This window comes from Bactrocera neohumeralis, chromosome 6 (assembly GCF_024586455.1).
Source record: "Bactrocera neohumeralis isolate Rockhampton chromosome 6, APGP_CSIRO_Bneo_wtdbg2-racon-allhic-juicebox.fasta_v2, whole genome shotgun sequence".
In the NCBI taxonomy this organism is placed as follows: Eukaryota; Metazoa; Arthropoda; class Insecta; order Diptera; family Tephritidae; genus Bactrocera; species Bactrocera neohumeralis.
Genome location: NC_065923.1, coordinates 4,452,427 through 4,466,860, shown reverse-complemented (window position 1 = coordinate 4,466,860; position 14,434 = coordinate 4,452,427). Strand labels below are relative to the sequence as shown.

General features: G+C 36.4%; 4 protein-coding genes across 4 annotated transcripts; 1 reads left to right on the top strand and 3 right to left on the bottom strand.

Annotated features, from left to right (window-relative positions):
• Nucleotides 1-6,113: 6,113 nt before the first annotated feature.
• Nucleotides 6,114-6,955, bottom strand: LOC126762461 (selenoprotein F). Its single transcript, XM_050479212.1, has 3 exons — nucleotides 6,835-6,955; nucleotides 6,664-6,779; nucleotides 6,114-6,604 (listed from the first exon to the last, which is right to left on the bottom strand). Exons 1-3 carry the CDS (start codon nucleotides 6,871-6,873, stop codon nucleotides 6,226-6,228), a joined length of 534 nt encoding a protein of 177 aa, XP_050335169.1. The 5' UTR covers nucleotides 6,874-6,955; the 3' UTR covers nucleotides 6,114-6,225.
• A 1,108-nt stretch (nucleotides 6,956-8,063) lies between these two features.
• On the bottom strand, nucleotides 8,064-9,789 carry LOC126761582 (uncharacterized). The gene is made up of 4 exons (XM_050477890.1): nucleotides 9,772-9,789; nucleotides 9,474-9,650; nucleotides 8,307-9,421; nucleotides 8,064-8,236 (listed from the first exon to the last, which is right to left on the bottom strand). Exons 1-4 carry the CDS (start codon nucleotides 9,787-9,789, stop codon nucleotides 8,203-8,205), a joined length of 1,344 nt encoding a protein of 447 aa, XP_050333847.1. The 3' UTR covers nucleotides 8,064-8,202.
• A 485-nt stretch (nucleotides 9,790-10,274) lies between these two features.
• LOC126762462 (biogenesis of lysosome-related organelles complex 1 subunit 4) lies at nucleotides 10,275-11,317 on the bottom strand. The gene is made up of 3 exons (XM_050479213.1): nucleotides 11,180-11,317; nucleotides 11,049-11,120; nucleotides 10,275-10,990 (listed from the first exon to the last, which is right to left on the bottom strand). Exons 1-3 carry the CDS (start codon nucleotides 11,240-11,242, stop codon nucleotides 10,604-10,606), a joined length of 522 nt encoding a protein of 173 aa, XP_050335170.1. The 5' UTR covers nucleotides 11,243-11,317; the 3' UTR covers nucleotides 10,275-10,603.
• Nucleotides 11,318-11,403: 86 nt separating this feature from the next.
• On the top strand, nucleotides 11,404-14,431 carry LOC126762455 (ATP-dependent RNA helicase DDX42). The gene is made up of 2 exons (XM_050479196.1): nucleotides 11,404-12,830; nucleotides 12,894-14,431. The coding sequence occupies exons 1-2, from the start codon at nucleotides 11,520-11,522 to the stop codon at nucleotides 13,950-13,952; spliced, it is 2,370 nt and encodes a 789-aa protein (XP_050335153.1). The 5' UTR covers nucleotides 11,404-11,519; the 3' UTR covers nucleotides 13,953-14,431.
• Nucleotides 14,432-14,434: the final 3 nt, after the last annotated feature.

The window sequence follows — 14,434 nt, the reverse complement described above, 5'->3', positions numbered from 1 at the left end:
CAATCAATGAAATCCTTCTTTGTAAGCTCCTGCTTGGTTGGTGGTTGCAGCTGTACCCTACTGAGCAGGAAGGCGGCACGACACTTCTCCGTACACCTGAGACATCGACCTTTAAAATAGGTAATTCTTTGGCAGATGCACTACTGGCAGCTACACTGTTGGCATCTTCTCCTCTCCCTCCCTTCTTTGTAGCCATACTTGGCTACCGCGTTTGGTTCCGAGTACCTTGACCTGGACCATGCCAACCTTGCACTAAGAACAAGCTTACCTCCTGTTTTTATACCGTCTTTCGAGCGCGTAACACAAGCCGCTCTTTTCTGGGAACAACTAGTTTCTTCCGGTTTTTTTCTTCAAGAGATCCAGACTCCTTTAACTCTTTACTGTTTTTATTATACTGATTCATATTTTGGACCCACGAGTGTAGGGCCAGCTTGCGCATAGCACCCGCTACGCAAATAAGGCTTTTATTTGTATCACATTACAAGGGGCGCCAAATATCCGTTAGTTCCGCTGAAGACTGTGCTATTTGGGGGCTCCCAGGCACGCTAATTCTCTGCACTGATCGGTTGACAAGTCGATAAGTAATTGATAAGACTTCTTATTTGAATGCAGTGCTATTGAGGAGCGACGAACATCCAACTAAAAATGCATACCTTAGCTAAATACCTCCCAACGACAAAAGGGACGAACGACCGAAAAGGAAAATTGTTTTTTTCGAAACTGACCTCAAATCGAGGTTCTCTAGTATAATTCTCCAACCTTCTTCAACACTGTCTGGAGTGTGTTTAACCGAAAAATTGACTTATGATTATTAAGTATAAAATATACATATGTATGTATTTGTTTTCAATTATTCTGTAAGTATGACGGCTTCGCTATGTTGCTCCTTTCCATCCCAAAATATCGACCAGGTACAGCTATCAGTTGAATGTCATTCCGAAAATATCACTTCCGTGGTGTGCGATTTTTTCCGATTTTTATCTCACGATGTAGATCAACAGTTCGTGAGTAAATGTGCAAATGTCAAACGCAAAATTAAGGTTTCAGAAGCTCTGGAATTTGAGTGCTGCTACGATGGAGTTTACTCTGAAGTGTATGGAATGCTAAGGCATGCATATTAAACACTTTGCGGATATTTATTAATACATTTTAATGCATTTAAAAATATACTTTAATTAAAAAACAGTGCCGTTACTTACATACTTACGTACTCTCATTAGCATTTTCGCTCTCGGCTTGCTCTCTCTCCACTCAACCGTGCAGAAGAGAAACAGAAACCAAAAAATTTAAACATTTCCTTTTACTACGTATGCACTCAGTTATCAGTGCATATATAGTATATATAAATAATACATATTTAATACAAATTTACTCGCGAATTTTGTTTTGTCTCCGCACCGATGATTATTTGGCAATACGCGCATTTCCATGGGTGTGTCAACGCTGATTTTCTAATTATAGAAATCGAATGCAAATGCACAGCAACAAATTACGCGCACTCGCACACACACACGCACATATGTACATACGTATGAATATGTATGTACATACATACATATACATATATTAAAAAATAGCATTTGCATAACCAACCATAAAAAATGTGCACAGCAACAACAGTGCTAGAGGAAGTCAACAACAATGAACAGCGATGATGAGTAAATATGCAACAACAAATTTGTTTGTTGCTTTCGATATCGCACTAACTCTTGAGAATTGCTAGGGCTTTTGAGGCGTGCTGAGTTTTCGGATGACTAACGGTCTAATTCGGGGAATTTTTACAATACTGTCAAACCAAATTTGTTAATGCTGTAGAAAATACGCTTTTCGTTCCAAACGCAGCCTCGTGTCACCTTAGTATTTTGCACCATATTCTATAAATAAGTAGGGATTACGTGACAGCCGCGGCGAATACCAGAAATCGAGCCTACGACTAATCCATATACAAAACGCACACAAAGAGTCAGCTTTGTCATGCAATCCACTGCGCAGGCTCAAACATAGATATGAGCGCATGCGAAAATGCGCAAACGCTCCGGCCGATAGCCGATAAACAAAGCAGCTGCGCTACGTTGGACGCGGGCGAAAGGAAACCGTGATTAAGTTCTGGGAATCCATATAAATTGATTACATATGCAAATACAAAAGTGTTATGTGCAAACAAAAGGTATTTACATATGTGCGGCAGAATGGATGTGTGTGTATACATATACATACATACATACACATATGGACAAAATAATAGGTGTGCCTATGCGTGGTGCCATTTTTTTGTAAAAAAGTGTTGTAACTGTTTTTTATTTTTAATACCGCTATGTTTTTATGATGGACGCGTTTTAGTAGCATGGTGGTGTCAACAGTTTGCATTACTCATTCGGTGATTTTGCTTTTTAGTGACGAGTGATCATTGTTCATTTAATTTTGCTTGGCCATTAAAATAGGTGTAGTTCATATTTTTCGTAAAGAAGTTGTTAATTCGTACTATTTACCATACCAAAGTAAGCATTTGAGTATTTCCAAATTTATATTAGTTTAAATATCACAAACTGACAAACAAAAAATTTTCAGAATGGGTCGCAAGAGACACTGCACCGAAATAGAACGCCAATTGGTTAAAAAACTACGTGGTGAAGGGAAAACATATAAATTCATAGCCAATACGTTAGAGCGATCAGAAAATTTTGTCACTAATGCTCTAAAAGGAAAAAAGGGAAGGAAACTCGTGGCCGTCCAAAATTAACCTGCCCAATTGATGACCATCGTATAGTACTTATGGCAAAAAAAGACCCTTTTATCTCTTCGCGACAAATTGAAGCGGAGGTGGGACTTAATATAAGCTCGCGGACAATTCAGCGTCGTTTGGTGGAAGCTAAACTACCAGGGCGAACGGCCAGAAAAATTCCTCTGCTACGAAAGAACAATATCCAGAAGAGGAAAACTTTCGCTACTGAACATAAAGATTGGTGTGGTCCCACTGGAGAAAAAAGGTGGCGAAATATTTTATTTAGTGATGAAGTGAAGATAAATCTTTGCGGAAATGATTCCATGAGAAGCGTACGCCGTCCGAAAGGCAAGGAATTCGATTCCAGATACACCAAAAAGACAGTTAAGCATGGGGGCGGAAATGTTATGGTGTGGGGATGTTTCTCCTGGCAAGGTGTTGGTCCATTATTTTGGATAAAGGATACAATGACCGCTGTTGAGTACAGGGAAATATTACAAAATATTATGCTACCATATGCGGAAGAAAATATGCCTCTGCGCTGGTGTTATCAACAAGATAACGATCCGAAGCATACCTCGAGGTTGGTATCTGAGTGGCTCATAAATTCAAATGTAACCTGTATGAAATGGCCAAGTCAATCTCCTGACCTCAATCCGATTGAGAACTTGTGGAGTGACCTCAAAAGGAGATTGGCAGGCTTTTCTTTTCGAAACAAGGAGCAATTGTGGCAAAAAACTAAGGAATTGTGGGATGCAACTCCCTTGGAGACTTGTCAAAAGCTAGTACAGTCTATGCCCAAGAGAATAGCAAAACTTATCCAAAACAAGGGAGGATATACTGGCTATTAAAAACTTATAGGCTAAGGAAATAATATACTGATTTTTTTTTTTTTATTTTGAAAAAACTTTTTTACACCTATTATTTTGTCCAGGGAAATATGTTTTTATAATTGAATTTTTTGTTTTAAAGCTTACAGTAAGAAAATTGCAAAGTATTTCTGTTTAATAAAGAGAAATACTTTTATTACTAAAGAAAAATTTGTTTTAATTGCATATGATTTCACGATATTTTGGTAAAATGTAATACACCTATTATTTTGTCCATATGTGTACATACATACATATATTCATATATTATTTTAGGTGCGAAAAGCTGCAAATTATGATTATTGATTCACAGTAAAGCTCATCAGTGTTCTATGGGCTTGTGGGTAATTGCATAGGTATGCATACACACACAATTACATATATTTTCTAAATTAATGCGAAAATACCCCTCATGGATGTATACCATATGTACATACTTATGTCAATATTATTGTTGTCTAAAATCAATTAGTTAAATTATGAGCGCATTTACCAGGAAATATAAACAGTGAAATGACTTGAGTGAGTGCCTAAGGGGCACACCTAGTGTCAAATTCCAAAAAAAAAATTTTTTTGCATATCTTGTTAGTCTATACATTAAAAAAGTAACATACTAAAATATTAAAAGAATATTTGAAAAAAATTTTCTGGTTACAACCAGTGTTGCAAATTTTTTAATTCAAACATTTTGGAACAAAAATTAGATTTTCGCTTTTTATTTAAGAAAAAATTAAATTTTAAACATGTTAACCTTACATTTAAATTAAAAATGTTTTTTCACTTTAATCAATATTATTTTTTTATTTTTCAATTCGATATTTGTGTTGAATTCTTTTTCGATCAGATATTTGGAATTAAAATTTTTAAAATTAGTTTTAATTGAGATTTTCGGGATTTATAAATAAAAATAATAATTTAAACGTAAATTCAACTTTTTTAATGAAATGTTTGAAACCCTGGTGACAGCCTTCTAAACTTAAATGAAAACTGTAATCATCTATGGAAAAATCGTCTAATTTCTTAGCAAAATTCAGTAAACAGTATTTCCAACAAAATCTGTCATAGCGTTATATTAATTGTTTTTTTTTTCCTTTTTTGATTTTTTTTTTAACAGTGCTCTTAGCCCAGTATGCAAATGGCATAGTAGATCCCCAATGAAGAGTCTTGAACTTAGCAATATGAAAATAAGTTGTAATTGTCCGCTCATCGAAAGCTCAATGATTAACTAGCAAGCTACTTTGCATTTGGCAAATATTGAAATGTCATACAAATAATTTGTCAATATGAAATTACACACTAAAAAGTTCGAGAACAAATGGAAGCAGAAAGTTCAGCAATTAAAATAAACGTACATATGTACATACCTACTATAACACCTTCATCTCTGTAACAAATGATTTTTATGTACTCATACGTGCGTATCTCTCCTGCGGGGACACATTTACAACAAAAACAACAAGCATGTGTAAAGTTAGTAGCACACAATCAGCAGATTTTATTGTTCCACGCAAATCAAATGATCCGTGTGCATTTGGCGTAGCCATGTGGGGTGCAACGGCACAAAGCAAGGCCTGCCTCCTTTCAAAAAGCCTATCTGCCTGATAAGAACTGATAGATTTACTGTTTATAGATGGCATGTCATGAATGAGATGACGAAAATAAATATGTAAATGCGCACACGTTAGGATGGTAATAAATACAAAACACAGCGAATAAAGTTAAAACGCCAGCTTATTCTACAAAATTATATAACCACCTCATACAAGTGATACATATTTAGGTAAGAATTTGTTGAGCAAAACTGCTGAATTGACAGCTTTTCATTCAAAACAAAAATATTTACATCATCCTGAGTTTCAACGTACTTCTAACCACCCTAATGAAAGCCTTCAAAGTACTTTAGTAAACAAATTGATAGATTGTAAATTTAATATATTCATATATAAAAATACCAGTCACTGTTATCACTTCCCTTGAACAGCCGCGCCTCTCTTGATTGTAAGTTTTCTCATAAAATAAATATTTTTATGTGCTGATTATAAGCAATTTCTTGAGTTTGCATATGTAAGTGCGGGATACGTTAATTAACACCATAATTCAATTCATAATCTCTCATATTTTTTATTTATAACAACATATTTTTTATACAAACAAACAGTTTTTTTTATCACTTTTGTACCGGATTTATTTAAAAGCTCTGTGCAATATTAAAAACTGAAGATATGTAAATCTACAAACAACAAAGCAAAAAGTTGACTTTTATTCAATTTAGTAGGCTTAAAAGAGAAACCCTAGAAATACGAGAAATCTTTGGTTTTGAAATGAAATAGATTTGACATTTAATAAAAAAACACGAAATTTGAGTAAGGTTTACAAAAAAAATCCATAATTAAAAACATTTACATTTTCTAAAAATACACAGAACAAAATCTATTGGCACTGCTACTACAGCGGCGACTCTATTGCATTGTACGAACCTATTATCTATATAATGCTCTATTCAACTTTGACTCGAGTACACGTAAGTAGATATTTTTGTAATTTTACTTAACTATTAAAATAAACACATTTAACTTAGCTAATACACAAATTAATTTGAATAATTTGCTAAATATGCTATGTTACAAGTTGCTACTAAATTCTATTTGTTTCAAGGTAATCGTCACTGTCTTCCTCTTCCACCACGCTATAAGCAGATTTGCCGCTATTTTTGCCAGCTGGTTTCTCTAAATGCGTATCGAAGAACTCATCGACGGTGTCTGTATTCCATTTGGTTATGGATAACGTCTCCTGCACATTACCGCGAGCGTCTAGTAATTTGACAGTCGGATCAAGGCCACGCATGTATTTAATTTGTAAATTCGAATATTTCGCCGGTCTACCACTCTTTATGAATGCTTCAATTTGTGGATAAGCACGAAATTTGCATGTGCATACTTCGAGTATGGCTTTCGGCCAACGCCGTTGTGCAGCCGGCTGTTTATCAGGCGTACAACACTCCTTGCAATGTGGTCTTTAAGAAAAAGTAGACAAGTTCAATGACTTAAAACCTATAAGGAAAAATATACTTACTTTATCGAATCCAAACCGAAATCATTTAATTTTTCACAGGATGAACACATTAGTTGGGCTTTGTTAAAGCCAAGTTCTCGGCAGTCCTGTGCTGTGAACTCAGCAAATATGCCGCACTGAAATGTTTCGTATTATTGAAATATATATTTGTTGCTAATAAACAATACTTACAACATATAAAGCCAGTAACAATGCAATATACTTTAACATTTCTATAATTTTGGTAAGTATTTAACCGAGTAAACATAAAAGACACGTACAATTTGTTATTAAATTATGGCAGTAGAATAATGTTTATTAAACACAGCTTTCATTTGACAGTACTTACGCAAATATCACAGGGCGCCGAATTATTGAAACTAGCAAGACCTTATATTTCAATTAAATATTTTTTGGTAGATTACTCGGTATTCGCATCTTATTAATGCACTTGCACGTGAGCACTGAAGATATATTTTATACTTTAAGGCATTTTTTCGGAATTTATATTTTTAAGACAAATTTAGCTTTTAAATAACAAAACCCATTATTATGCCCAACAATTCACAAACGGTTTGTCGATACTGCAGTGCAATTAATTTCCTTCGTAAATTCTGAGTAATTCGGAAATGACAGTTGGGAGATGTATGGGACGAACCTTTTAGGTTTGCTTATTTTGCAATTCAAATATGCTTAATATAAGTGCATATTTACTACATACATAGAAATAAAACTTGTTGGACTTACCCTAATAAAAATGTTAATACTAATCTGTGCCTCGGTGGTTTAATATATGAATATATGTACGTACGTTCATAGGCAAGCTGCATAGAGAGCCATATACCTAAGTAAATTATGCACATATATTAAATTATTTTACTGCGCGTAAAAGCCGATTCACAATCCAATACACTTAAGATATAATCAAACTTATTATGTAACATTCAAATATACATATATAATATTCAACTTAACTACAAAAAATGGTCAAATGCGTAATAGCAGAAACAGCGAATTCCGCTCCTCCCTTCCTTTGGGTGAAACTATTTATTACGTAGGGAATTTAAATCCGTTTATAAAACCCACACTTTCTACATAGAATTCAGAACGCATAAAAATATTTATTTCATATTAATCTATTATTTATTTTTATGAATGCTATTCAAGTTAATAAAAGTACTAGAGTATCAATACTGTAAATATTAAAATATTGATAGTATGAGTTATTTAGCCACCTTGTTTAAATAACGGACCTACATAGCTGTTCGCGCTTAATGAGAATCGGAGTAAACATATATACATACATACATATATATTTCCAGGGTTATTTTATTTAATAAAGCATCAATGCGACAAGCTTTCAATTTTTGTAACGCCAACAGCTCGGAACCTGATGCAGCGGAAGTGAAAATTAAGTGTAATAATCGTTAAATATCTGTTTTATTTATAATCGTGTATAAACAAAATGTGTTATTGGTTTTAAAGTGTAAAAACAAAACTGTTAACAACTAAAGTGTAAATTAAGAAAGAATTTGATAAATTATATTATAATTTCCAAATTTAGCGAGCAAGGTGAGTTTGTGCCGGTTTATGACTACAAAAGATAAATAAAATATTTATTAATTTGCAATTATATTCAAATATGTGCATATCTTGTATATTACTTTGAAAACAGCTCTGCAACAGGTACAGGATGTTTAATTGTGACAGTCTCTTTGCTAGCAGGAGTTTCATAAGCGATGACCTCAGTTGGCAAAACGTCGGCTAGCTGTTCCACGAGTGGTTCATTTACATGCTCTATAGCAGATGTAATGTTTTGTACCTCAGCAGGTTTGCTTTGCTCTAAAACTGGTGTAGTGTGTTCCTCTAGCTCTTCTTTGTTAATCGTGGTGTGTGAAGCTTGTGCTGGGATATGTGGATCTTGCTGATGATCTATGGGCAGATTTTGAGATTGGATCACTGGTTTTTTTTCCTTAGAGTCTGCATGGCTTTCATTACTTTCACTACTTTCTTTTGACTCACTATCCTCCTCACTACTATTTTTCTGTTTTTTCTCTGTCTTGTCACCGCTCTTTGGTGATTCCTCAGGATGGTGATATTTTGGCACTAATGGAACTGGTATATCACGTTTTACTGGTGTTGCTACATCTGCGCTCTCTGATTCGTGAGCTTCAGTGTGGTCACCAACTTCTGATAAAACTGGATCTTCAGAATTTGTTTCATGTTGAACCTCTTCTTCAGTTGATTTATTTTTTTCATCAATATAAAGAAGTGGTGCCACTGGTACTGTAGATGCTCCAATTAGATGGGGATCTACTTGACGACGTTGTCGAGATTTGGGTAAATCGCGAGCAGGCGCTGGGCCAGGATGGGTCTTGCGGGATGGTACAGGTGTAGGCTCAGATACTTTTGAAGATTTTCTGGTTTCTTTATTTTGCCTCTTTTCTCGCTTTTGACGATGGTGAGTCGAATCAGCCTCCAGACTGTGCTCGCTTGACTCTTGTGAATGTTTATTTTCGTTTTGTCTGACAGGTAGCGCAGTTGGCGCAAAACGTATTATATGATCATAAGGGTTGTCCTCAGCTTCACGTTTATGTTTCACAATCTCTTTCGGGTCGGTGATCTTGGTGATCTTTTCAGCAGGCTTAGGATCACTGGGTACATCCGGATTAATAGGACTAGGACGCTCTAGCGGTAAATCGTGGCCTTTAACTACCATAGAAGTTAGTTGTGATGTAGGAGCCGCAACGCAGCAAGCCACCAAACTAGCCAATATTATCTTCAAGAAAATATAATTAGCCTGGTGTTATATAATATATGTATTTACTCACAATCTGTCGCATCGTTTTATATTTGCTGCATGAACCTTTGAAATATGAACCAACACTACTCTTGTAACCATTATATTTATGGCTTTTATACATAAACACACAGTTAATATGGAAAATTGAAAATGAGAAAAATAAATAAAAGAAGATTGAAGTGAGAAAATGTTTGTGCACTGTCGGCTAAATGTTTACAGGAATTGTTAACTTTTCGATAATTTGTGCTAATTAAAGCGAATGTGAATCACAAAACAGAGCAGTTATCAATTTAAGCTATATTTTGGAAAGTAATGCGAATCCTCACCACATCACAGATAGTCATATTAGCGACTCAATGCAAACATTTTCATTTTGACCTATTTTTAATGAAAAATGTACAGATAACCCGTCCGCCCGGTTTTGTATGGATTGTTCGGTCCATAAATAAAAAATTAGCAAGCCGCTCAACTTATTTATCTTCATCTCTAATTTGTAAGTGTGTACTATTTATGTATTTACGAATTTGCTTCATTTTAACAATCGGTTATGCAATGAATCACCAATTAGTGTGTAATTGATAAAAAAATTATTCCAAATGGTTCGACGTTTACGATTGTGACGCTGAGAAAACAATAAAATCGATAAGGAACAAGATGTCACTGTTTACATTTTAAAACCACAAATAAGTGTAAAATAAAGAAATTTAATAAATATAATTACTCGGAAGCGCTGAAAAGGAATGTTTTTAACGGACAGTAAATATAAATTGAAACTCTAAATTCTCATAAAATACGTCTATAATAATAATAATAATATAAAAAACATACATTAATAATGAATTCATTGACCTTTAATATTGTTAAAATATTTTCCACTGATAAATATATAAAATATGTTCTTATGTATGTGGACTTGAAAGCAACTAGTGCATGTACAATTTTCTGAGTTCTTAAATAATCCGTGGCATAACTTTACACTTGTTACACATTGACACTATATATAAAATAACAAATTAAATATTTTATATTGCAACTTTTAAAGTGTTTTGAATAATGATTATACTATCTAGTACATATAGAGGCCTCCATTTAACCACATTGTCCAATTGACTAAAACTTTATGTATTTAACATTTAATAACTTAGATTTAAGCCACTACTAGCTAGCTTCATATTCTTGTGCCTCTTCACTATAACTAATTTGGTTGTTATCAAAGTGTGCACTTGTTTGAAATACTTGTACCGGTTGAAATTCTCCATCTTTTAAATTACTTTGAGGCTGCTCCGGTGTCTCAGAAGAAATACTCGATGACTTGGCTTTGGCCAGGAGTGGTTTAATAAGTAAACCCTTTAAACTATAATCTGTAACATTCAACTCAAGCTCCGCAACATCGAGTGACTTTTCCACCTCATTGACGTTAGTGTTTACCTTATCTACAAACTGTTCCAATTTATCTATGCGTTCGCGTAGTTTCTGAAAACCATCGCTAAAAGCAAGTATGCCACTGACGTGATTCTCCAAAATGCTGTTATTTTCGGCACGCACCTGTGAATAAACTCAATAATTTTTATATTCATTATTACATTCAATTTAATTTACTTACACTAGAAAGTAGGGTTTCGAATTCGTCCAGTCGTGCTAGCATATCCTCAATACTCATACAAATTGGATTAATCTGTGGGATTTTGAGATATAAATTTACGATGAAGCATTATGCACGATATTTTAGCTCACCTCTCGTTCCAAATTAATGCTTTGCAAAATTTTTGCATAGCCCTCCGCAGCCTGTTCAACCATAATTTCCTTTTTAGTTGTCAACAAATATTTTTATCTTATCAGCAAGGCGAAGTGAAAACCAAACAGCTGTTTCACAGCGGATGTGTTTCTTTAGCACACACGGCAGATTGCAATATTCTATCCACTAAACATATCTAAACGTGAATGTTTGTTTGACATTAAATTTCTCATCGATTTGACTTGTTTGACGGCTGTGTATATTTTAAGCGAAAAAAATATATTTTCATAAACTGATTTGTGCCAAGTAAATTTGAAGAGTTAAATTGTTCTAAAGATAATGAGTAATTACCGAGGAATTGGCGGTGGAGGCTTTCCATATAAAGTGAACCAGAACCGCAATGTTGGAGCATCTATGAATGCAGTACCTCCACCTTCATCGCTTAATAATCGTGGACCTCAGAGAGGGGGTGGGGGAGTGCGCGGCGTCGCTGGAACCACTGGAGCTACTAAGTACGGTTATACATCACTGGATTCGATAAGCCAGTTCACAGCTTCTCAAAATCTCATTGGTAAACGCAAAGCACATACAGAAGATGAATATTTTGATGATGATGAGGAGCAGACCCCAGAACAAGCCTATATTCCTGCACCAGGCTCACCCGGCTATGTGAATAAAAACAAGGCAGAAAGTGATTCCGATGAAGATCCTCTTGATCAGTTTATGGCTGGCATAGAACAGCAAGTACAGAAGGAAAAAGTACGAAAGGAACATGCAGTAATTTCTCCAGTAGAAGAAATTCCCGGACCAAAAAATGCAAAAGGCGTGCGCGGAGATATAGATGACGAAGACGACGAAGAAAGTTATTATCGGTATATGGAAGAAAATCCTAATGCAGGTCTTCGCGATGATGGTTCTGATATCGAAATAGAATATGACGAAGATGGCAATCCAATAGCGCCACCCAAAAAGAAAGACATTGATCCTTTACCACCTATATACCACTCTGAAATTGAATATGAGTCATTTGAAAAGAATTTCTACACGCAACATGAAGAAATTTCCAAGCTGTCAGAAGAGCAGGTCCGAGAGCTGCGGAAAACGTTGGGCGTCAAAGTGACTGGGCCAGAACCACCAAAACCAGTGTCCTCGTTTGCGCATTTTGGTTTCGATGAAAGCCTAATGAAATCAATTCGCCGAGCAGAATATACCCAACCGACGCCCATACAAGCGCAGGCAGTGCCTACAGCCCTAGCAGGGCGCGACATTATAGGCATTGCAAAAACCGGTTCTGGAAAGACTGCAGCTTTTGTTTGGCCTATGCTTGTGCACATAATGGATCAGCGTGAGCTGCGCACAGGTGATGGTCCCATTGGTCTCATTCTAGCACCCACGCGTGAATTATCGCTTCAAATATACAATGAAGCTAAAAAGTTCGGAAAAGTCTACAATATTAATGTGGTATGTTGTTATGGTGGTGGCTCGAAATGGGAGCAAAGTAAAGCACTTGAGCAGGGCGCCGAGATTGTTGTGGCTACGCCTGGTCGAATGATCGATATGGTAAAAATGAAAGCGACAAATTTGCGCAGGGTAACATTTCTAGTGCTAGATGAGGCAGATCGCATGTTCCACATGGGCTTTGAGCCACAGGTTTGCAACAAAGTTGGAAAAAGTAAGGTCTAAATTTTATTTGCACATCCTTTTTTATTCTAGGTTCGGTCCATCTGCAATCACGTGCGTCCTGATCGTCAAACTTTGCTATTCTCGGCCACATTCAAAAAACGTATCGAACGTTTGGCACGCGATGTACTCACCGATCCCGTGCGCATTGTGCAAGGCGACCTCAATGAAGCCAACCAAGACATTACGCAGTATGTGTATGTGTTCCCCAATCCACTGCAGAAGTGGAACTGGCTGCTCTGTCATTTGGTTAAGTTCCTATCGGAAGGCAGTGTATTGGTGTTTGTCACCAAAAAAGCTGACGCCGAGACTGTGGCCAATAACCTCATGGTAAAAGAATACAACTGTTTGCTCCTGCACGGTGATCTAGATCAAGCCGATCGTAACAAAGTCATAACACAATTTAAGAAAAAGGAATGCGACATACTAGTTGCCACTGATGTGGCTGCACGTGGCTTGGATATACCACATATACGCAACGTTATTAATTATGATATCGCACGCGACATCGACACACATACGCACCGCATTGGTCGTACCGGCCGTGCGGGTGAAAAAGGTACTGCCTACACCTTGGTCACCGACAAAGACAAAGAGTTCGCCGGTCATCTGGTGCGCAATCTAGAGGGTGCCGATCAACAAGTACCTGACGACTTAATGGAATTGGCCATGAAGAGCTCGTGGTTCCGCAGTTCGCGCTTCAAACAGGGCAAGGGCAAGAAAATTGCCATTGGTGGCACCGGTTTAGGCTATCGTGAACGCAGTAGCGGCACCAGCAGCATAAAATCGAACTCAGCAAATGAGTCCTCCTCGTTCGCATCCATAAATAAGTCAATATCGGCTGCGGGTCCAGCAACCGATCGGTACGCGGCCATGCGCGAGGCATACAAAGCACAATACATGTCGCAATTTCGGGCTTCCACTGATCGCACATGGGAAAAGACTGTGCCTGAGGCAGGCGTTTTCGCAGCACCGGCGCCTGTGTTGCCCTCAATGCAGCCAACGTCCTCAACGTCGAGTGGCAACTCAACAGCGTCTAATGCTGGTGATGACAGTGGAAAACCACGCAAGAAGAAGAGTCGTTGGAACTAAAACTGGTGCGAAAGCGATGAAGCACCAATTGCATATAAATATTCGTACTTGGCATAAAGACATTGATTGAAGAGTTGGCGTCCGCTGGTATTACATTTAAATCATTTTGCACATTCACATTTTTGCAAAGTAATGCTAAATACATTCAAATAAAAAATGATTCACTATAAAATAGCTGTTATTGGTTGCGTAAAGTTGCAGCACCCTACTCTTTTGGTCTTCTATGTATTTATTCTCTATTGGCATAATAATAATTATGTGTACGCAACAAGCTGTAAACAGTCAATCCTGATACTAAAGAATAAATGTGAACTACTCATCGGATGTGCATAAGAGTGTGTGTATATTCTATAGGTTTATTTATATAAATGCCGTTAAATGCTTACCACGTTCGATTTCGGCTTAAGTGCATTTATAAGCAACCACTTTCTACCTACCTTACGCTGTAATGCCAATAAAATTTGGAGAAAAGAAAAATACGT

Excerpts from the sequence above, each read along its gene's own strand:
- LOC126762461 (XM_050479212.1), bottom strand. The coding sequence starts at position 6,873 with ATGTTAAAGTATATTGCATTGTTACTGGCTTTATATGTT. Across the intron at positions 6,780-6,834 it reads TGTTACTGGCTTTATATGTT|TGCGGCATATTTGCTGAGTT; the intron begins GTAAGTATTGTT and ends GAAACATTTCAG. Across the intron at positions 6,605-6,663 it reads TTCGGTTTGGATTCGATAAA|ACCACATTGCAAGGAGTGTT; the intron begins GTAAGTATATTT and ends TTTTTCTTAAAG.
- LOC126761582 (XM_050477890.1), bottom strand. Across the intron at positions 9,422-9,473 it reads ATAAAACGATGCGACAGATT|ATAATATTGGCTAGTTTGGT; the intron begins GTGAGTAAATAC and ends ATTTTCTTGAAG. Across the intron at positions 8,237-8,306 it reads GTTGCAGAGCTGTTTTCAAA|TCATAAACCGGCACAAACTC; the intron begins GTAATATACAAG and ends TATCTTTTGTAG.
- LOC126762462 (XM_050479213.1), bottom strand. The coding sequence starts at position 11,242 with ATGGTTGAACAGGCTGCGGAGGGCTATGCAAAAATTTTGCAAAGCATT. Across the intron at positions 11,121-11,179 it reads GCATTAATTTGGAACGAGAG|ATTAATCCAATTTGTATGAG; the intron begins GTGAGCTAAAAT and ends AAAATCCCACAG. Across the intron at positions 10,991-11,048 it reads TCGAAACCCTACTTTCTAGT|GTGCGTGCCGAAAATAACAG; the intron begins GTAAGTAAATTA and ends GTTTATTCACAG.
- LOC126762455 (XM_050479196.1), top strand. The coding sequence starts at position 11,520 with ATGAGTAATTACCGAGGAATTGGCGGTGGAGGCTTTCCATATAAAGTG. Across the intron at positions 12,831-12,893 it reads ACATGGGCTTTGAGCCACAG|GTTCGGTCCATCTGCAATCA; the intron begins GTTTGCAACAAA and ends TTTTTATTCTAG.